General features: G+C 40.6%; 1 protein-coding gene across 1 annotated transcript in view; it reads left to right on the top strand.

Moving 5' to 3' along the window:
- The window catches only part of LOC137503339 (zinc finger protein 134-like), a 64,707-nt gene extending 43,423 nt beyond the window's left edge, over positions 1 to 21,284 (top strand). The window contains exon 6 of the mRNA XM_068230895.1: positions 21,133 to 21,284. Coding sequence (XP_068086996.1) covers positions 21,133 to 21,284 — 152 coding nt within the window. The remainder of the gene's footprint in view (positions 1 to 21,132) is intronic.
- Positions 21,285 to 24,839: the final 3,555 nt, after the last annotated feature.

Genomic DNA, 24,839 nt, shown 5'->3' with positions numbered 1-24,839 from the left:
TCGTTCTATGCATACTGGGCCAGAGATTTCCCCTAGGACTTCTGTTTCTTGATTTTCGATAATTTTAGATTAGTGATCCTTCTCCAATTATTATGGCTTCCGTTGTGTGTAATGCTTCAGGCTTTATTACAGTGTTATATTGTGTTAATTTATCGTTCTGAGAAATTGATTTTTGTCGTACCTCTTCTATGTGATTCTATGGCCTACTTGTAATATAGAAATCTCTCTCTGTTGCCTCATGATTTAATGCAGATGGTTGGATGATTTCCCTAAGTATTTGAAATTATTTACCTGAGTAATTTTGCCAAACTGAGTTACCAGATTTTGTTTGTGTAAGTATCAAGTAGATCCTTTCATGTATCGGGTTTTCTTATATCAGATCTGGATTCGTTTTAGATGCAATTGCCTGAAATTTTTTCAGGGACTGAATTCATCCTTCCCTATTGTTGTATGGATTAACTAGACCATCTATGAAGGCCAAACATTCAATATGAATTTTATTGTTATGGTGTTTTCGTGGTGGACAGAGGTGAAGGAACGTGCGGGCATAAATGGGTCTACCTACTACAATCAAAAGATTCATTAAAATCTTTAAAAGTAAGGTTATATTACTTTTTTCCTCTTTTCCATTTTTCAAGTGCCAAAATAATAACAAAATAGTTGCTCAGTGACTGAACAAAATTTCAGGTACAGTAGTTTAGATACAAAGCTGGATAAATCAGAAAATCAACAAAATTAGTTAATAAACAACCTGAGCACGAAATTTTACAAATATACTCGAGCACTATTGATCCATAAAAAACCAAACCTCATGGCACTACAGCCCTTGAAGGGCCTTGGCGTAACAAGCGACCGCTGCTCAGCCCAAAGACTTGCAGATAACGAGGTGTCGTGTGGTCAGAACGGCGAATCCTCTCGGCCGTTATTCTTGGCTTTCTAGACCACTGGCCCGAAGTTACATAGGCTAATCCTATTCCACTGAGGCGATTAAATGGAGAAAATTTAAGTTAGAAGGCTACAGAGAGAAAACGGTTAAAAAACATAGTTATTTAATGTTATGTGCTTTACGTCCCACTAACTACTTCTACGGTCTTCGGAGACCCCAAAAACATAGTCTTCTCAAATTAAACTTGATAGGGAAGTCGAGAAGGTGTCGCACTCTCTATTCCGGAATTTCAGCTAAGTTTTTAGGCTAGTTTGAGATTTACATTTGAAGAAGTTTACATTATTGAAGATCGGAAAGTTAAAGTTATGTCCTTAGAGACAAGAAACCTTCCCATCATGTTAGTTTTCAGAGGCTCTCACCTAATGATTAACTGGCTGCCATTACCTTATTGCGCTGGACTGCTCAATGAAGGGCGAAACGCCCTCACCTCCACTATTAGCATACACTCAGTACACTCGATGATCAAGAAGACAGAGTTGTTCGAAAAATTGCCAGCTTCTACACCCGAGAGGAAGGTTCGAGAGTGATCTGGACTAATGCCCGATACACCCCCAATTTTTATTCTTCATCATAATCATCATATCCTAAAGGCTAAGCCTTGTCCCTGCAGCCACAGTTGTCTATCTTGAGCCAGTCTTTTCAACTCAGCGTAGGTCTTGCACTTCATCCTCAGAAGCTGGTGCTCGAAATAAGACACTCTGGGTCTTCCTCTTCCTCTTTTTCCAGCAATTCTTCCTTCAAAGGTACTAAAATGAACTCCTCATGCCGAATAATTTGACCAATAATTATTTTCCGTTTTTCATTTCCAGTTATCGGATTCCGTTCTTCTCTTATCTCTAAGGATTTCGGTATTGCTCTTCATTTCAGTCCAACTTATCCTCTGCATTTCAATTACATCTGGTTTTCTCTTCTTGCATTCCCAATGTCCAGCTTTCGCAACCATACAAAAGCACGCTCCATACAAAGGTTTTTGCAAAGGCCTTCCGAGTTCGAATATCTATATGTTTGTTGACTAGCAGATGCTTTTCATCTTGGAATGCTCTCTTTGCCAATGCTATCCTCTTCGTGACTTCTGAAATGGTCCGTTTATCTCTCGTGATCAGCGTTCCTAGGTTCAAAACTGTTTCACTTGTTCAATGTTATCGGCGCCAATTTTGAAGTGTGTTGCGGTTGTTTTCTTGTCTTCACATATAGTCATGGTTTTTGTTTTCCGTGTATTAATTTTGAGGATCCATTTGCCTAAAGTTTCTGCTTATATGTTGATCGTTCTCTGCATACTTTTACCTGTTTCTGCTAGTATGGCAATACCATCAGCAAATCTTATAGGGTGCACTTCCTTGCCATTAATTTTGATCCCCGTTGTTTTCTCCTTCATGACTGCGATGGCTTCTTCGATGAACATATTGAACAGATAAGGAGAGAGTGGACATCCTTGCCTAACTCCTCTTCTTATTTTGACATTTTTCTTTGTCCCACTGATTTCTAAATCAGTGCTCTGCATTCTGGATAAATTCAGTATTCCTTCCAATCAATTCCTACTTTTTTCATGGAATGGAAAATTTGTTCCCAGTCTACTCGATCAAAAGTTTTCTCTACGTCGACAAAGGTCAAGTATACTTTTCTACTCTTCTCAAGTTTTCTCTCCAGAATTAAATGTAATGTCAGAATTGCTTCCCTAGTACCCCTCCCTGATCGAAATCAAAACTGGTCATTATCGATATAGTGTTCTAACTTCCCTTTAATTCTATTCTTGATGATATTGAGCAGTATTTTTGAAGCATGAGAGAGGAGAGTGGCAGTTCGATAATCTGAACAGTCCGTGGCATTCCTCTTTTTTGGTATTGCAACAGTTCTGGTTTTAATAAAGTCAGGAGGAACTATGCCATTCTCATAGCAACGTGACACCAGCTGAAAAAGGCAACGTTTCATATCATCACATTAGTGTTTCAGAAGTTCTGCTGGAATGTTATCTGGACCGGGTGCTTTCTTTTTCTGGAGACTGTGTAGTGCTGCATTAAACTCTGAAAATGTGATTGAGGGACCCCTTCTTCATTCATCTACCTCGTGTTCTATTTCAATGTATCTGGTTGTATTATTTACATCGTTTCCTTGGTACAGGTCTTCAATGTATTCTTTCCAACGTTCACAGATTTCTTCGGTGTTGAACATGAGGTTTCCCATTTCATCTCTGACTATGGAGCTTCTGTTTTTTGGTTTGTGTTTTAGGGTTCTGGTATTGAAATATGCCTTTTCCACCTGTCCTTTGATTATGTCATTTTCTATAATGTTGCTTGTCTGCTTCACCCAGTTCTCCTTTGCTTTGCAACACTTTGTTGTGATCTGATTTCTAATTTCTGTGTACCTTTCCTTATTCCCTACTCTCCTCTCCTTATTCCTTTCGCGAATAAGATTTATGATTTTATCAGTCACCCATGGCTTCCTCGGATGTAACTGTCTTCTTCCAGCACTTCCTCAGCAGCTTAAGTTATACCATTCCTTATTTCCTCCCATTTTGCACTGTCATTAAAAGTGCCTGCTAACTGATTAGATTTCATTTTGTATACCTTCTGTATGTCAGTGTACTTTAATTTTTATGTGTTCCATTTGTGCTGGGTCAATTTCATATTCTTCTTTAGCTTAATGTCACACTTGGCTATTACAAGATTTTGGTCGCTGTGCACATCAGGTCATGGATAGCTGTGGCTGCATTTAATCTGGTTTCGATATCGCTGTCTGACTAATGTACAATCAATCTGATATCGTGCTTTATCTCCAAGTGCTTTCCATGTGTATCTTCTTCGGACAGGTACTTTAAAGAATGTGTTTGTTATAACCATGTCATGCGGTTCACAAAATTCTAAGAGTCTCCGACCTTTTTTGTTCATGTTCCTTAGTCCGAATTTACCAGCATATTTCATGTTGCTATGTGAACCAACAGAGGTATTGAAATCGCCCATTATGACCACATTATCTGTATTTCCTATGAGTTCCAACAAGCTTTCAATTTGCTCGCAGACTATCTCTACCACTTCATCGGAAATATTTGAAGTTGGGCAGTATACCTGAATGATCACTAGATCAACTGGAGTGGCTTTCACTTTGATCATCGTCAATCTGTCACTTACATGATATGTGTTGATCACGTGATTGGACCATTTTCTTCGCAAGATAATAGCAACTCCATTCATTCGCGAATTTTCACTTCCACTGTAAATTATTCAAAATTCGTCTGAACAGATGTCCCCGTTTCCTGACCACCTTGTTTCACATATTCCTAAAATATCAAGTGTTGTTTCGTGCATTGCGATTTTGATTTCTACTAGTTTTCCTATTCTTAGTAACGTTTTCACATTCCAAGTCCCTACATTGAACTCATTACGCACTTTCTAGCATGAATGTCGTTGGATGATGACGTGAGAGGCCTTGCAGCCATCCCCTCTCCTGCCGGATATTGGGTTCCAAAGCCCATGATCAGTATTTACAGTTTCGCTCAAGATTCTCTCCATGACTGCTAATCTTGGGATTTTGCTTCTGCAGAGGTTTACCGTTGCCTTCTGCACATCAGGTTAACTGCTGCCCCTAACCTGGAGAACAGACGCTGCCCACAAGCCCCTCACTATGGGTCAGACCCTTGCAGTTATGAATTCCAGTGGCATTTCCTCCACTGAGGTTTCATCGCCTTACTAAGAGGACTCCTCCGCCCGAAGCCGTTGGTCCCATCACTTAGCTGGGTTATTTCCCGCCGCCCAACACTCGGCGTTGAGACTCTGGCTGTATGGTGTACTCAATTATCGTAGCAGGATACACCTGGCCAGACAGGTCAATTTTTATTGCCTAATTAAATATGTACAAGAATATCCTGATTGGTTGAAAATTAAATACCCAAAATTTCTGATTGGTTAATTTTAAAGTTGGCAGCAAGATATTGAAGTGTTGACAACTGTAGTACACAAAAACGAAAAATCAACTCAGTTTAGGAAACCTTAAAGTAACAAATTACTTTTTTCATTTTAGTAGTTACATCTGTTGACCAACGTACAAACTACTTGCACTAGTTATTTCAAGTTTTAAGAGTAAGATGTCAGTTCAGAAGGTGCTTGATTTGAATGCGCTGTGCGGGTGTACCCTAACGGTACAAACCCCCCACCCCCGAAAGGTCTCTCCTCACGGCTAAACTTTGAAATTTGCTTGTTAGAGGAAAAGAACTATTTTGCAGATAGAGATTTTCTTGAAAAGGTTCTTTTAGAAGAAAATGTTTAAGTCAAAATCAACATTGAAGTCTTCCTGAAGTCGTAGGAGTCTGGGGTATAAGGTTCAAATTTGACGGCAAGGTCGGCCGTCGCCGCCGATGCCGATGCCCCGGACACCCCCCTCAAGTATCCTCAGATAAACCTCTCCCGCTACCATGGTGAAGGTCACGGCAGACTAGAGGTAGAGATACTGCACCAAGATGGGTAGGCGGTTGAATTACCACACCTCAGCCCTCGCCGGAAAGGATGGTGCTCCAGCATGCCGTTATGAAGGAGACAGGGCCAGAGCAGAGTGGGCCCTTATCCCACGACAGCATCGCTCGCCAGATGTAACGACTCGGCCGCCGATGCCAGAGAGGGCATTGAAACAGCAATTTTCTTGCCGACTGAGATTGTTTTGTGGAGAGTGGGAGTTGAGTATTTTCTGCGTTTAGGTTAGAGGGTGAGTGTGTGATGGCAGGCTTGATGTTGGAGGCGGGGATAAGATAATGGCTGCCACGTGACGGAATAAGGTAAACCTCACTAGAGGGGATGATTTGTACATATGTAGAACAATAAGAGGTGAAACACTAAGTCTATTAGTGGGGCAGAAGGCCTCCATATTTAGCGTTATACTTTACCTTAAGATTTTTTATACTCAAGACTGTTTAAAAAAAGAGAGATAAACTTTTTAACTGCCATGATTTCGTGGCCCATATAGCAGATGCTGAAGTATCGTTATGTTCTTCTTCCCCATTCTCTTCTTCATCGCTATCCTGCTTCTCTTCTTTTTTATGCTTTTCTTGTTTATGCTTCTCTTCTTTATGTTTTTCTTATTTATGCTTCCCTTTATCATGTGATGTTTGCATAGAAACAAAACTTGTAGTAGACTGCGGCAATGAAGAAGAATTAAAAATTTCTTTCAGTGGTGTACCTAGTTGCGTTTTCAAAAATAAATCAGTGTCTGCTTGAATACGTTCAAGCTCTTTAAATTCCCGTCGAATATTGTTTCGAGCACGGATTAAATGTTTTGTTAATCTCCTTGCTAGATGTTAACATTATGGTGGTTTTTGATCGAGTGGTGACTGTAACTCTGTGTTAATGCATATAAAATGATGGATACCCATGCGATATCGTTCATATTGAACATCACATTCTTTATCAATAACTTAAAAGCCGTAACGATGTGATGACCAACATGTAGCACACACACGTTTAAAGTCATTGTATGTCGTATCAGTGTTAACGTGATCATCATACACATGCAGCATGTTGCGCTCATCTTGCCGAAAATGCACAATAATATTTGCGTTCTCGCGTATCAACTGCTTAGGCCCACGAGAATAGGTTTGATATAAATAGTTGCAGTCAAAATTTTTATGTCGCCCCATACTAAAGTATGCACGAAAAACGTTTTGCTGTTCTGTTGCGACATCGTCAAAGATCATAAATAATTGGGAAGGACTTCATCCGTTATTGGTACTTACTCATGTAAATTAAATTCAAAATATTGTATTCCATCATCAACCAGATCGTGCATTACAATTTCTAGAATAGTATATAGCGGTCAATAGAGTGACATTGGAAAAAGTAAAATTCTCGAAACGAGTACCATTTAAAGAAGTAATGAGTGTGAGTAAAAGATTTGTCTTCCCACATCCCGATGGGCCAGGTATAATACATCGAATAGTAAAAGGAAACAAGGTTCCATGACGTCTTTTTGTAGTTGAACTAGGTAAGAGATGTGGCACAATGTCACTAACAGGTAGTGTGTCTTGCTGCTTTATATTCTTCATGTTAAGTGAATAATAAATTAGTGTGAAACAACGATATCCAAATGATATGAAGAAAACTAAAACTGTTGGATGGAAAGATGTTGTAAAGGCTGCATAAAAAGCTGTTCGTGGGGAATACAATCAGCCCGTAGCTATCACTAAGGCTTTACGCTCAGAATGGGCGAAAATTTCTCCAAAGTGCGGAGCATTGTTTTGTAAACATGCACGAATTATTCCTGTACCAAAATGAGGATTTCTTCCTGCACTCTTTGCTGGACTAGTAGCTTTAGTGTCTTTGCTGGGTGGTGCTAGTGCTGTTGCAGGAACTGTTAAAGCTGTAGAAGGAGCGAAGCAACAGTTGAAATAGAGTGAACGTCATAACAAGACCAAGGAGGCAATTGCTTTACGAGACATAGGCGTACGAAAAAGGGCGTCGGCTCCTACATATCTCCAAAGAACGTCTACTGAATTCACTGCCAAATGGAGCTCTAACCCACGAAGAAGTCTTTACGTTTGCTAAACAACAAGGAATTCATTATTTTCGAGGTGTGTATATGCGCGATCAACTGCCAGCGCGCCTACATGAACGTGAGAGTGTTGTAATTAACTTAGACAACAGTCGCGGGCCTGGAACTCATTACGTTGTCTACGTAAAACGTAAATCTAAAGTACAGTCTTTCGATAGCTACCGAGACTTACCTCCTCCATTCCAGCTCATACGTTATTTCGGAACAAGTGCAAACATTGTTGACAATAAAAACCGTGTGCGAAAATTCAATGCACGCATGTGCGGACAAAGAGCAACAGTGTGCACGTGATGGCTAACGGTGAAAGAACATTCGCTGTACGCGGAGAAGGACCTGAAACAACCGTCTACTTTAATCCTCCGATCGAACTCGGTTATCAGCTACATAGTCTTGGACTTGTGTCGTTTGAAAGCTACAATAAAATCCATAGTGTGCATGATGGTTTAAACATGTTCTGTTACAATGAGTATATGCTAACGCTTCCATCAGGCAGTTATTCAGTAGATGATATTCATGACTACAGAGTGAACGTGATCAGTTTACTGAAGAGAGTTTTAGTATTAATAATTACAAGTTCTCAATTACTGTATGCAACGTCACACATAAATGTGTTCTTGAGTCATTATTTAAGATTGACTACAAATCACAACCTGATTCGATTGGACCATTGCTTGGATTTTTACCAAGGGAGCTCATACCGAACGTGCGTTACGAGTCTGATCAACCTACGACAATCTTCGATGATCATCATGTGAACATTACTTGTAATATTATTACAGACTTGAATAGTAATCAACAACATTCCCACATCTTGCACGACTTTGTTATTACAGAGGAAAGTGGTTATACTATTCGTGAGAAACCGTCAGTAGTTCTCTCTCATCGAGTGTCTGTAAGCCACATTAGTAACATCACTCTTAGGCTTGTGAATAAATATAATCAGCTTATTAATTTAGATCGGCACACCTACGTAGCTTACAAACTTCATCTTAAACTAGTATGAAAAAATCTATAAAACACTGTGTATATTCCGAAGACATACTACATGTTTGCGAAGACTCAACGAGTTAACAGTTAACCATAAGCAGATACTCCAAGATTTAGGTTATACGCTACTACAACAAAATGGAAAAAATGCTAGACATTATGAACACAGTAGAAACTCATGAAGGTGTATTACGAAGTGAGCTTCATTCTTATCAACCATTTACGTTTGGATTGAATTACAATTATGAAATTCGCTTTATCTTGAATCGGCAAGATGTATACACCCTACCACATGTAAGCTACTTCTATATTGAAGGACGACTGGATAAGTCAGATGGAAGTGGACTAAGCGCATCTCAACTAATCAACCTTGGTCTAGCTCTACTCTTTTCTGAAGCGCGAAATGAAGTAAATAATGTGGACATAGATCCAAGAAAGTTGGTATTACACGTGCAATGAGACTCTACCCTTCTCTTTGTGATGAAGAAAGTAAACTTTTACGGATGGCAGAGTGGTGTCCAAAAGCAACTAACAACTGGATGATTAATGAGGACGGAACTTTTACAGGTATATAATCACTTAAACATATCGGCTTGGCAGAAGACTTTAAACGTATTATAATCAACGCAAAACGACAGCTAATTCTGATCCGTGATCGAAATGATTACATTTCTTTTAATGCAGCAGAATCACCAGTAGACTCGAAAATTACACTTCATCGTATATTGTGCAGGATTCCACGTGTAACAGTATCTGATCGAGAAAAACTTCGATTGCTCAAGATTGCATAAAATGATACACCTTTACCTCTACGTTTTCGGAGTTGGGAGCTGCATGAATATCCTCTGTTACCACCTATAAACAAGCATAGCTGGACTGTTAAAACGTCACGTTTTACTGAAAAAAAGCCTTTGTATATTATTTTTATATTTCAAACCCGTCGTAAATTCAACCATGATAAATATTCCTCACAGTTTGATCACTGCAAAGTAAGATATTGAACCCTTTAGGTCCATATTGAGGGATACCTACGTTCCTTACCTATCAGCAAAGCTCATGAGATCTGTCTCTTGGGTCGTTTCGGGTTCTTCGTCACTTGCTGAGGTAAAGGTAGGGTTCATTAATTCTAATCTATCTACTGGAATGAAAGGTCTATTTAATAGATTCCTATTTATTCAGGGAAATGAAGTAATTTACTATGTCAACGATGTCATAGTCAATTGTGTCCACTGGACACCACAATCATTTTTACATAAATGTCAGAACACTGGTGTGAGACTTTAACGTACCGGTAACTGCCTGATGGGCAATCTTACTAGAAACCATTATCTCAATTATTAATCATTTAAGAAAGGAAAGTCTGGAAATCCTTAAATTCGGCTTCCATGTGAGACCACATGTACCATCATAGTGATTCGTTATGGTCCAGCCCTCGTAACACGAACTCTGGACTCTGAGTATAATTAAGGCCGTCCAATCGGTGTGTGCCACACAGTGGTTCTACGGCATGGACCCTTAATTGAATCGATGTGACCTGCGTCTATGTCATGGACCGACATCTAATCTTCTAAGTTACTTTAAAGTCATTGTGGATGATGACCGCAAGGAAATGATGCTACAATGGCATATGGCCCTAATCTAAGTCACTGAGGTTGATGACCCCCTGACCATCCAAGTTTCTAGGCTGAAGGCTAAACACAATTAAGTTACATCGGTTGATGACCAAAGTTTCCACTTTACTATCCCCAGCACATTCACTGCTCAATCAATCAAAGTTCAATAATTACAACAATAGCAAGGCTCACAAACTTTGTGGCAGTAAAATCCATTTCCTTCGGATATGTCCCTTTAATCTTTACTTTTTATTTTTAATATTCCCCAGACAACAAACTAAAATTTCCAGAATGCATCTCCAAGTTATTCGCTTGATTAAAGTTATTTCAAATGCGGTTTCACTGAATTTAATAATTTAATAAATTTAAATGATTTAACGAAATATTAACAAACAACAAATTTTATCTCCGCGGACTCTGGTTTCCTCACAAATTTCTACGCAGCTGTGATGTAAAATTCAATATTGCGATGTTTATCTGGCTGGAAAAGAATTTGTTACATCATTCATGTCCAGCTATATATCTCATCTCGTGACATCATGCTCAAAAATCTAATCTAGTCCTAACCGTTATTAACACTTGGATATCCTAATAATCTACGTACAAACCAAACAACTCGCCATATAATTACGATGTCATATCTCGTCATCACTGAATTTTGCACACCCCTCGCAGACAAACCGATCAATCACGACCATCGCTCTATATTTTGGACAACCCTGAAATTGGGTTACTCTGTTTCTTATACTCGAAGTTCATGGTTTCAAATGTTCATTACGTCCCCAATTACAGTATTTCACAATACTTAGATCATTACCGACTATGAATTTTCAACTAAATCCAGCATTTTAACATATCCCCTGGCCGAGAATACAGTACAATCTCAACTCCACTCCTATTCCCGTTATTATCCCCGCTGTCCGCTTAGGTCTTTCACCCCATGCTCGCTTGGCAGTTACATAAACCACCCGGTTCGTTCTACCTGACTGACTTCTCGAAATGCTCCCTTTAAACTCTGCCGACATGATTAAACAAATACGATATTCTAACCAACAAAATGCACAGATATGCTTCCAGATGCCCACACTAATTATACGCGTCGCCAATTATACCGCTATGGATTTCTATGAATTTCTTTCCATTCTCAACATTATAAAATATTCCTCGGGTTATCATATCCCGGCTTCAATGACAGGACTCTAACCTGATTCGCACATCTCATCTCAACTCATATAAAACACTCCTCGGGCTCTGTATCCCGGCTTCAATGACAGGTCCAACCTGATTCACAAAACTAACCTCTGTTTCCCAGCTCCACAATTATCATCGACAAAGAACTGGAATAAAATCCTCACTAGAAATACCGACGTATAATATCGCACAATGCATTAATCATGAATAACTTCGCATAAATGATATCGTATTTAATAACTTGATTTTTACGAGAAATGACTGAAACATTCTACTAGATCTTTTATTGTCAGTCAGACACAGTTTAAAATGGGCATTAAATAAAAACGTTTCTCTCCGTGACCAAATTCATCACCCTAGGTTCTTATCCGACAGCGCGCTTCCACTCGATTGAAAATGAGTAACCATGGATTATTATTATTAACGTCAAATTGCAGACAGAAGAATATTACATCGAATGAACATCTTACTTCGACATCACAAAATACAGGCAGTACACTCACACGGATGACGATCTACATTGGACGTGATATCACTTCAGAACCCTTATCAATAACTTTTTACAACATTATACGGCTTTCGCAAGACTTCAAAATTTATCCAAGTGGAAAATAAAACAAATGACTCTTTTAGTCGTACTCTCACATTTACAAAACTTAGTAGGGCGACCACTGCGTCGTAAATCCCCATTCAAATACACTTTTAGAAATCACGAGATGAGATATAAGAGGTAGTAAGATGGAAAGTCACATTACCTTATGTAGTCACACCATTGTTCGTCATAGGGCTCACCTGTGACCCTGGCATTTTATTTAGCCATCTTTACATTCATGGCTGTACATCTCATTATGTTTCTTCAGGTTTCCTGGAATAAAGCATAAAAAAAAAGAAATACCCTTCACTTGTTTGCGGAGCGCACACGATGGATTATAATTATTCCCGCACACGAATTACTTAATCACATTAGAATATTTCAGTACTTTGACCCCTCCTATCTGATACACTTATTTCTCTCAAGAAAACTATCTCCCCATGGAGTCAAGACTTAGCCGCAATGGCTAAAATCTGCAGTTGAACTCAGTCTACTTTCGTTGGTTTGATTTAGCAGAGCAGCTCAACAATTTTTCGTCCGCTTTGTATCACAAATGCCGGAGAAGGAAGCTCCGTCATGGCGTCCCTTCATATTTATAGCAGTTACCCCCTCTCTTCGGATCTCTCCCTTTGCCGCCAAGAAAATTTCTTTAAATTTTCTGACTTACCTAAACTGTAATTTCAAGAGTTTTGAAAGTGACTGCATGCTTGCTACATTTCTGACGATAGTGTTCATGGACATTTAAAAATTTTACGGGTTCGATTTGTGAGATGATTGACCTCCTTTGATAGGCACTATATTTTTTTGACTTGGCGTGGTCACGCCGTGTACACGCGCTTTGAAATAGTTCATAAAAATGACTTGAGATTCTTCCGCCGTCGACACGTGTGGTTGACGTCACGTACCCCAGAGCGTGGGACCGAAGGTAATCACCCCCTCGTCACGTGTCAAATCCATGCTATCAAGAATCCAACTTTTAATTATTTTGTTACATTATGCATAATGTTCTTAGGGCACAAAGGTCATGGGTTCATATTTCCTCCAAGACACGAATTCCTTTCGCACAGTGACAAGGAATTTCCTTTAAATACTCCAGATGGCGAAATTTCTAATTTTGACGTCTGATGAAACATGACCTTTGAATGTAAATTCCTTTCCTCTCTCTTATGCAGTTGGTCATCTTCTGGTGTGCGGATACTGGTTGATGCCTTCAGCTTCCTGGTAGTTCTCCACTGAGTTTTCGACTGAGCTATTTATCCCTTCGTCGCCGTCAAAGTCTTCCTCGCTGTCAAAGTCTTCCTCCTCAGAACCTTCCTCAAATGTTCCCTTTTCTATCTCCTCTTCTGCCTCCTTAGAAACGGTAGTGAAGTGGACTTCTTCCTCACACATTCTTCTCCCAGTCTGACCCAATGATTCTTCGTTTAGAGCTACTAATTCCGGTCCGTCATCCTTCCTAAATTTCACCTCTCTCCTTCCTAAATCGATGACGGTATTACTTTCACAAATGAAGTCTGCCCCCAGAATAACATTATAGTGCAGCTTTGAAATTATGACAAAAGGATGCGAAAATGTCATGTCTCCTATCTGCAAATCCAAAAATGTCTGCGTTTTACAAATGGCAGTTTTGTCGGGAATGACTCCTCTAATTTTGATATTTGCTACAGGAATTTCTGGCAATTTCTTCCGAGTAGACAATTCGTTAAAGAAATTTTGTGAAATTAAGCTGATGCTGGCGCCTGTATCCAATAAACAGCTCACCTTAAAGTTGAATATCCTGACATTAATGATTGGTAGCTCTCTTATTTTCCTAACCTCCTGTCTGAGGTGGTCTTCCACTAATTCATCTGGTTGTATAATCCAGGAGTCAATCTGGGCTACTATCCAGCCGTCGCGAGAAACATATTCAGGCTGTGTGTGGGAATCCTGTCTCGTAACCACTACTGGAAATTTGGAGTTTTTTTTTTCCGCTCATTTGACGAGTTCAGACTTTCGTCGAAATGAGGCGCGTTAGGGTTTAATTCCCTATCCTGGTGGTAGGTTTTTCGGATAGCTCCAGTATGGGACATGTCTTGAGCTCCTACACAGTCAGTGTTGACTTCCCTTCGTTGGATGCTGTCCTTCCATTTGTCCTGTCCGGTACCTGACCTCAGCTCTCTCAAATACTGGTCCCCTTCTCTCCTTCTCTCTTCAGGCCCGTGCCAACGGTCAGAACGTCTGGAATTTTCGTAACCGTCCCCTCTTCTGTTGCCTTCATTCCCGCGTGGGTTCCTTCGTCTTAGATCTGAGTTCCCCTGGTATCGACCCTGGTTTCTTCTCCATTGTTCTCGGCGTCTGTCCCACTCTTCGTGATGGTATCTGGGCTGCTCCCAGTTCTTCCTACCTTGGTATGGCCTGGTGTCGAACCGCCGCCCCTCATTCTCATATCTCGGTGCTCGTGAAACTTCCCTATCTGGCGCGCTCTCCTGGCTGTGATTTACGACATTCACCTGGGGCTCTGAATGCCTGACTATTCGCGGGGCTGATTGATGCGAATGGGTCTGGTCCAGCTGTCGCAATATCAATTCTGCCTGCATCGGGGTTTCGACCTTCGCAGCAATTAATATTCTCTGGATATCCGATGGGAACTGTTTCTGGATAGCCTGAACCAGTTCTTGCTGACTTGGGGCTGATTCCAGTTCCTTGAACTTAACTAATTGTTCGGTAAAGTAAAGCGAAAATTTCGGCGGTCCTGCTGTGTTATACCGGCGACTATATAACTCTAGCCTTAGGTTCTGCTGAATCTCAGAATTCCAAAATTTGCCCAAAAATGCGGTCTGAAATTCCTCGAACGTGTCAAAGCTATACCGGAAACCTTTGAACCACAGCGACGCAACTCCGTCTAGGTACCGTTCCACAGTCCTTAGTTGCCTCTCTTCAGGTATCATATTATCGCGAATATACTCCCTAAGTTCTCTAAGAAAACCCTTTGGCGTCTGGGTACCACTGCCATCGAATTTCTTAGGCTGATCTTCCTTAAGACGAATCATGTTTATAACATTAGTGACGTTTTGCCCCTGAGAATGGGTAGAATTGTCAAAGTGTCCGTTCCCTGCAGGATGTATGGGACTACTAGCGTTGCTAGGGCAACTGAATGACATATCTGAGGTGCGGCGAGATTTACTAACCACTTCCTCTATCTTGGCCTGGACTCCTACGATATTGTTCACTAACCCATCCAGTTCAAATTTCCGGGCACTAACTTCCCCCTTAAGAGCCTCATGAACAGATGTCAACTCGTCGCTCAGTGTTATGACCTTATCTTGGGTATCTTTAAGTTGTTTCGATAGGTCTACCCTTGTATCGCCTAAATCCTTTCCTAGTTCCTCAATATCTGCTTGTACCTCCTCAATACTCCTAGCCGTTTCTTCCTGAGTTGTACCTAATTTTCTCATATCCTCTTTACTCATCTGGATTAATTTAAAGTCAATGGCCTCAATACGCTGGTCTACAGTTGCCTTGACGTCTTCGGCTACCTGGTCTACTTTGTCATTTACGACGGCTATCTCTTTACACAACATTTCCTTATGTTCATTCATTGCTGTGAAGACCTTTGACTTATAGTTTTCACGCATGATGTTGAACTTCTCTACCTCTGTCTTCAGATCGGCCTTAAGCTCAGCTTGATCTGACATCAACTGCTGATGTAGTTCCCTACTTTCGTTGACGTGCCTATCGAGGTCTCCTCTAATTATGTCCTGATTTTCAGTAAGAACACGATGTAGCTCGCGAGTTTCTATAAACTGCTGATTTATTTCATGTTTAAAGTCACCAATGTCCTTCCTAATATCAACGCTAGCTTCCTTACAACTATCCTGCGTGTCCTGCACTTTAATGTCAACATTTTGAACAACTTCCTTCATACCTTTTAATTCTACGTCTGCACTATCTAATTTATTGTCCACTGTCTCCAGCTTATTATCCACTGTTTCCAACCTTACACTCATAGATTTAATAGTCTTACTTAAGTCCTTGATCATTTGGTACAACGGCCCTTGGGCCAATTCTCCCTCCTGCATAAACATACTGTATTTAACAGAAACGATAGGTCATCGGTGAGCCCGAGACTTCAACGGCGTATAATACGACTACAACGATAAACATCACAACATCCTCCTATCTAACACATCACACTGTTAATGCAATATTCTCTAAAATTTTATTTTATGAAATGTGAAATTCAATGTTCACTCGATCAAAGTGATCAGCCAAAACACTCAAACCAGTATTCAAAAATTTGGGAAATTACACTAACACACTTAAATTATACCTTTCATTCAGTAGATAAATTATTCTCATAGTGGTATCTCCTAGCCTTACTCATCGGGCGTTTATCTATTTCTTCGAGTTCACTCTCAACTCTGGCGCACGATTTTATCATCCATAATGTGGCATAGCCTCAACATTATTTCTCTTTTCCTCTAGTACACGATTTTTCCAAAATATCGTTATCGTTATCGTGACTTAGGTTCCCTCATCGTTATCGTGACTAATGCCCCATCGTTAAGTGACTGATGCCACCACGTTGGAAGCCATTTTACTGAACCCTTTAGGTCCATATTGAGGGATACCTACGTTCCTTACCTATCAGCAAAGCTCATGAGATCTGTCTCTTGGGTCGTTTCGGGTTCTTCGTCACTTGCTGAGGTAAAGGTAGGGTTCATTAATTCTAATCTATCTACTGGAATGAAAGGTCTATTTAATAGATTCCTATTTATTCAGGGAAATGAAGTAATTTACTATGTCAACGATGTCATAGTCAATTGTGTCCACTGGACACCACAATCATTTTTACATAAATGTCAGAACACTGGTGTGAGACTTTAACGTACCGGTAACTGCCTGATGGGCAATCTTACTAGAAACCATTATCTCAATTATTAATCATTTAAGAAAGGAAAGTCTGGAAATCCTTAAATTCGGCTTCCATGTGAGACCACATGTACCATCATAGTGATTCGTTATGGTCCAGCCCTCGTAACACGAACTCTGGACTCTGAGTATAATTAAGGCCGTCCAATCGGTGTGTGCCACACAGTGGTTCTACGGCATGGACCCTTAATTGAATCGATGTGACCTGCGTCTATGTCATGGACCGACATCTAATCTTCTAAGTTACTTTAAAGTCATTGTGGATGATGACCGCAAGGAAATGATGCTACAATGGCATATGGCCCTAATCTAAGTCACTGAGGTTGATGACCCCCTGACCATCCAAGTTTCTAGGCTGAAGGCTAAACACAATTAAGTTACATCGGTTGATGACCAAAGTTTCCACTTTACTATCCCCAGCACATTCACTGCTCAATCAATCAAAGTTCAATAATTACAACAATAGCAAGGCTCACAAACTTTGTGGCAGTAAAATCCATTTCCTTCGGATATGTCCCTTTAATCTTTACTTTTTATTTTTAATATTCCCCAGACAACAAACTAAAATTTCCAGAATGCATCTCCAAGTTATTCGCTTGATTAAAGTTATTTCAAATGCGGTTTCACTGAATTTAATAATTTAATAAATTTAAATGATTTAACGAAATATTAACAAACAACAAATTTTATCTCCGCGGACTCTGGTTTCCTCAAAATTTCTACGCAGCTGTGATGTAAAATTCAATATTGCGATGTTTATCTGGCTGGGAAAGAATTTGTTACATCATTCATGTCCAGCTATATATCTCATCTCGTGACATTATGCTCAAAAATCTAATCTAGTCCTAACCGTTATTAACACTTGGATATCCTAATAATCTACGTACAAACCAAACAACTCGCCATATAATTACGATGTCATATCTCGTCATCACTGAATTTTGCACACCCCTCGCAGACAAACCGATCAATCACGACCATCGCTCTATATTTTGGACAACCATGAAATTGGGTTACTCTGTTCCTTATACTCGAAGTTCATGGTTTCAAATGTTCATTACGTCCCCAATTACAGTATTTCACAATACTTAGATCATTACCGGCTATGAATTTTCAACTAAATCCAGCATTTTAACATATCCCCTGGCCGAGAATACAGTACAATCTCAACTCCACTCCTATTCCCGTTATTATCCCCGCTGTCCGCTTAGGTCTTTCACCCCATGCTCGCTTGGCAGTTACATAAACCACCCGGTTCGTTCTACCTGACTGACTTCTCGAAATGCTCCCTTTAAACTCTGCCGACATGATTAAACAAATACGATATTCTAACCAACAAAATGCACAGATATGCTTCCAGATGCCCACACTAATTATACGCGTCGCCAATTATACCGCTATGGATTTCTATGAATTTCTTTCCATTCTCAACATTATAAAATATTCCTCGGGTTATCATATCCCGGCTTCAATGACAGGACTCTAACCTGATTCGCACATCTCATCTCAACTCATATAAAACACTCCTCGGGCTCTGTATCCCGGCTTCAATGACAGGTCCAACCTGATTCACAAAACTAACCTCTGTTTCCCAGCTCCACAATTATCATCGACAAAGAACTGGAATAAAATCCTCACTAGAAATACCGACGTATAATATCGCACAATGCATTAATCATGAATAACTTCGCATAAATGATATCGTATTTAATAACTTGATTTTTACGAGAAATGACTGAAACATTCTACTAGATCTTTTATTGTCAGTCAGACACAGTTTAAAATGGGCATTAAATAAAAACGTTTCTCTCCGTGACCAAATTCATCACCCTAGGTTCTTATCCGACAGCGCGCTTCCACTCGATTGAAAATGAGTAACCATGGATTATTATTATTAACGTCAAATTGCAGACAGAAGAATATTACATCGAATGAACATCTTACTTCGACATCACAAAATACAGGCAGTACACTCACACGGATGACGATCTACATTGGACGTGATATCACTTCAGAACCCTTATCAATAACTTTTTACAACATTATACGGCTTTCGCAAGACTTCAAAATTTATCCAAGTGGAAAATAAAACAAATGACTCTTTTAGTCGTACTCTCACATTTACAAAACTTAGTAGGGCGACCACTGCGTCGTAAATCCCCATTCAAATACACTTTTAGAAATCACGAGATGAGATATAAGAGGTAGTAAGATGGAAAGTCACATTACCTTATGTAGTCACACCATTGTTCGTCATAGGGCTCACCTGTGACCCTGGCATTTTATTTAGCCATCTTTACATTCATGGCTGTACATCTCATTATGTTTCTTCAGGTTTCCTGGAATAAAGCATAAAAAAAAGAAATACCCTTCACTTGTTTGCGGAGCGCACACGATGGATTATAATTATTCCCGCACACGAATTACTTAATCACATTAGAATATTTCAGTACTTTGACCGTCCTATCTGATACACTTATTTCTCTCAAGAAAACTATCTCCCCATGGAGTCAAGACTTAGCCGCAATGGCTAAAATCTGCAGTTGAACTCAGTCTACTTTCGTTGGTTTGATTTAGCAGAGCAGCTCAACAATTTTTCGTCCGCTTTGTATCACAAATGCCGGAGAAGGAAGCTCCGTCATGGCGTCCCTTCATATTTATAGCAGTTACCCCCTCTCTTCGGATCTCTCCCTTTGCCGCCAAGAAAATTTCTCTAAATTTTCTGACTTACCTAAACTGTAATTTCAAGAGTTTTGAAAGTGACTGCATGCTTGCTACATTTCTGTCGATAGTGTTCATGGACATTTAAAAATTTTACGGGTTCGATTTGTGAGATGATTGACCTCCTTTGATAGGCACTATATTTTTTTGACTTGGCGTGGTCACGCCGTGTACACGCGCTTTGAAATAGTTCATAAAAATGACTTGAGATTCTTCCGCCGTCGACACGTGTGGTTGACGTCACGTACTCCAGAGCGTGGGACCGAAGGTAATCACCCCCTCGTCACGTGTCAAATCCATGCTATCAAGAATCCAACTTTTAATTATTTTGTTACATTATGCATAATGTTCTTAGGGCACAAAGGTCATGGGTTCAATATATTAGACTATATCTCAACGGAATTACGTATCCATACGAAAACTTGGACATTATTTTTTAGAAAAATAAATTTGGGTTGCTCTATGATATGTTTTGTAAATTCCAATCATCGTCCGCTATTTTCGCCTGCAGAATTTAAAAATAAAGCTCCGAATGAGAGTCCTCTTATCATGAATAATCTATCAAACAATCTCCTGTCGATATTCGTTTACAATTAGAAACATCTGAAAACATTCCTGCTAACACAACAGCCTATTGTCTTATTATTCATATGAGTTGAGACTATAAATAAAAATAGCCCTTTATCATGAACATTGCTTTGTGCTTCTACACCGTGCACTATGGAACAGAAAGAAGAAAAGACTACACGGTTACAAACAATCCTCTTGAAAACAAACAAAACTGTGAAAATGCGCGCTGTTCGCATGCTAATAAGCAAAATCCTATTGATCTAACACATGTAAGTGAGGCTATTAAGATGTTCTATAAACATAGAACCTTATATCAGATACCAAAACATCCGATTCAGTGTTTACCACCAGGATTCTTATCTACGTACGCTGCTCCTGTCGTAGATGCTTTTCGGGACATCCTTCCTCCCCACTGTAAGATGTCAATCGATGTAGCTTTATACAAACCCTGTCAACGTGATTACAAGCATCGATTCAAAAATGGTTCGGATGATTGTGATGGATCTAATGCGAAGATTAAAAACTGTACACAGTGCATGGATGAAATTTTTCCCTTCATTACAGTACCTGATAATAATTCAGAAAGGAGCAAAACACATGAATAACAACATGGTAAGAACTGCATTAACTTCCGCAGTGGGGGTCGCTGACGAGGAGCAATATCCCGCAAACCCAAACGCTGGACCTCTAGCTGGTATCGTGACTCGTCGGCGGGTGGCGGATAGCCGGCACTTGCCCGGTAGCGTCAGTTGACCAGTGACGAGCCGGACAGGTGTTTCTCTGAATATATTTGAATATGGGATCGTGGGCCACCTCCCCAAGCCCAAGGTGTTAAGTGTGGCTTGACTTAATCCGTGCCGAATGTGTGCATGTCACATGGGTGATGTGTCATTAACGGAACCTCAGGGAAGCTGGGTGACCTCGCTGAGTAAGTAATCTTACTCGGATGAATGGAGCTCTGTCTGAGTGGACAATTTATTTCTCCGGTACTCCTGGGACCAAAACGGATACCGTAGAACAAACCTTAAGCGAAAGCTCAAATTCAACTATACAAGGAGTGGATTTATCCACAGACTTGTCGTCATCAGAAGACTCGAAAATGGAGGTGACTGAAATAACTCCAAGAAAGGTTACAGAACCAGGAACTACGATTAAACACAAAAACCTCTCTGGAGCACAAAGGAAGAAGCGAACGAAGGGGAGGAAGATGAGGGAAGAGACCTAGACGGAACCAAACCACGCAGGAGCGAAAAGACCTCAACTTCCAAAAGACCTCACTAAGAATCAAGCATTCCTAAACCAAAGCATCGAAGAAGCGAATCAACGCAACCTCCGAGCTACAGGGACTCTGTAAAAGGCATCAAGGTAGTCGTAATGGCTAAAAACAAAAAACATAACCAGGAACAAGCAGACCTGGTGAAACGGAATATTCTAGAATTGCTGGATGATAACCCTGAACAGGTTTCACCACAATTTCTGGATAATACTTTCTCACAGGGTATCTTCTGGATGATCTTTGAGAATGAAGAAACTAAACACTGGTTATCCAGAGCTGTAGACACACTAGGCAGCCCTTGGGAGGGAATAGAGTTGCAAGTTGTAGACCCCAAAGATCTCCCGAGGAGGTCAAGAGTCTGTCTGGGTCCCAGCAACAAACGATTTGGAAACCATCAAGAAAAAATGAAGGCACGGCACCAAGGACTTCAGGTTAGTGACTGGATACATATGAGCCGGAAGGTGACCGAGAAAGGCCAAACTCTGGCATTCTCGGTGGACCCCGACTCTTATAAGAAGCTAGAAGTAAACCAATTTAAGGTTTTCTGCGGCCTAAATCAGGTGACCTTTAAACCACTAACGGGTAAACCCAGGTCCAAGAGTGTGAATAAGAGTGGTCCAGATAAATCTTGAACACAGTACGGATGCCTCGGCAGCACTGTGTGTGGTGATGAGGGACTGAGATCTGGCTCTCATTCAAGAACCTTGGGTTGCAAAAGGCCTAATACAGGGATTGGGAGGGGTTGGAGGCGAACTGATATACAGTCGGACCAACCATACTCCCAGAACCTGTATACTTGTTTCCCTGCTCCACCCTTGTTTGAGACCACGCTCCCAAGGTACTTCTAGTGTTGTAATGTATTGTCATTCATCATCAATGATATGCACGTAGGGGACGTATGAGTTTACAGCATTGAGACCCTTTGGCCACTCTATTACGTACTTATTTCCCTGCTCCACCCTTGTTTGAGACCACGCTCCCAAGGTACTTCGAGTGTTGTATTGTATTGTCATTCATCATCAATGATATGCACGTAGGGGACGTATGAGTTTACAGCATTGAGACCCTTTGGCCACTCTATTACGTACTTATTTCCCTGCTCCACCCTTGTTTGAGACCACGCTCCCAAGGTACTTGTAGGGTTGTAATGTATTGTCATTCATCATCAATGATATGCACGTAGGGGACGTATGAGTTTACAGCATTGAGACCCTTTGGCCACTCTATTACGTACTTATTTCCCTGCTCCACCCTTGTTTGAGACCACGCTCCCAAGGTACTTGTAGTGTTGTAGTATATTGTCATTCATCATCAATGATATGCACGTAGGGGACGTATGAGTTTACAGCATTGAGACCCTTTGGCCACTCTATTACGTACTTATTTCCCTGCTCCACCCTTGTTTGAGACCACGCTCCCAAGGTACTTGTAGGGTTGTAGTATATTGTCATTCATCATCAATGATATGCATGTAGGGGACGTATGAGTTTACAGCATTGAGACCCTTTGGCCACTCTATTACGTACTTATTTCCCTGCTCCACCCTTGTTTGAGACCACGCTCCCAAGGTACTTGTAGTGTTGTATTGTATTGTCATTCATCATCAATGATATGCACGTAGGGGACGTATGAGTTTACAGTATTGAGACCCTTTGGCCACTCTATTACGTACTTATTTCCCTGCTCCACCCTTGTTTGAGACCACGCTCCCAAGGTACTTGTAGGGTTGTAATGTATTGTCATTCATCATCAATGATCTGCATGTAGGGGACGTATGAGTTTACAGCATTTAGCCCCTTTGGCCACTCTATTACGTACTTATTTCCCTCTCCACCATTGTTTGAGACCACGCTCCCAAGGTACTTGTAGTGTTGTAGTATATTGTCATTCATCATCAATGCTATGCACGTAGGGGACGTATGAGTTTACAGCTTTTAGACCCTTTGGCCACTCTATTACGTACTTATTTCCCTGCTCCACCCTTGTTTGAGACCACGGTCCCAAGGTACTTGTAGGGTTGTAATGTATTGTCATTCATCATCAATGATATGCATGTAGGGGACGTATGAGTTTACAGCATTTAGACCCTTTGGCCACTCTATTACGTACTTATTTCCCTGCTCCACCCTTGTTTGAGACCACGGTCCCAAGGTACTTGTAGTGTTGTAGTATATTGTCATTCATCATCAATGCTATGCACGTAGGGGACGTATGAGTTTACAGCTTTTAGACCCTTTGGCCACTCTATTACGTACTTATTTCCCTGCTCCACCCTTGTTTGAGACCACGCTCCCAAGGTACTTGTAGTGTTGTATTGTATTGTCATTCATCATCAATGATATGCACGTAGGGGACGTATGAGTTTACAGCATTGAGACCCTTTGGCCACTCTATTACGTACTTATTTCCCTGCTCCACCATTGTTTGAGACCACGCTCCCAAGGTACTTGTAGGGTTGTAATGTATTGTCATTCATCATCAATGATCTGCATGTAGGGGACGTATGAGTTTACAGCATTTAGCCCCTTTGGCCACTCTATTACGTACTTATTTCCCTGCTCCACCCTTGTTTGAGACCACGCTCCCAAGGTACTTGTAGGGTTGTAGTATATTGTCATTCATCATCAATGATATGCATGTAGGGGACGTATGAGTTTACAGCATTGAGACCCTTTGGCCACTCTATTACGTACTTATTTCCCTGCTCCACCCTTGTTTGAGACCACGCTCCCAAGGTACTTGTAGTGTTGTATTGTATTGTCATTCATCATCAATGATATGCACGTAGGGGACGTATGAGTTTACAGCATTGAGAACCTTTGGCCACTCTATTACGTACTTATTTCCCTGCTCCACCCTTGTTTGAGACCACGCTCCCAAGGTACTTGTAGGGTTGTAATGTATTGTCATTCATCGTCAATGATATGCATGTAGGGGACGTATGAGTTTACAGCATTTAGACCCTTTGGCCACTCTATTACGTACTTATTTCCCTGCTCCACCCTTGTTTGAGACCACGCTCCCAAGGTACTTGTAGTGTTGTAATGTATTGTCATTCATCATCAATGATATGCATGTAGGGGACGTATGAGTTTACAGCATTTAGCCCCTTTGGCCACTCTATTACGTACTTATTTCCCTGCTCCACCCTTGTTTGAGACCACGCTCCCAAGGTACTTGCAGGGTTGTAATGTATTGTCATTCATCATCAATGATATGCATGTAGGGGACGCATGAGTTTACAGCATTGAGACCCTTTGGCCACTCTATTACGTACTTATTTCCCTGCTCCACCCTTGTTTGAGACCACGCTCCCAAGGTACTTGTAGTGTTGTAGTATATTGTCATTCATCATCAATGATATGCATGTAGAAGACGTATGAGCTTACAGCATTTAGCCCCTTTGGCCACTCTATTACGTACTTATTTCCCTGCTCCACCCTTGTTTGAGACCACGCTCCCAAGGTACTTGTAGTGTTGTATTGTATTGTCATTCATCATCAA

Source organism: Anabrus simplex, chromosome X, assembly GCF_040414725.1.
Source record: "Anabrus simplex isolate iqAnaSimp1 chromosome X, ASM4041472v1, whole genome shotgun sequence".
Classification (NCBI taxonomy): Eukaryota; Metazoa; Arthropoda; class Insecta; order Orthoptera; family Tettigoniidae; genus Anabrus; species Anabrus simplex.
The sequence above is the reverse complement of the archived record's forward strand: the minus strand, read 5'-3'. Positions and strand labels throughout refer to the sequence as shown.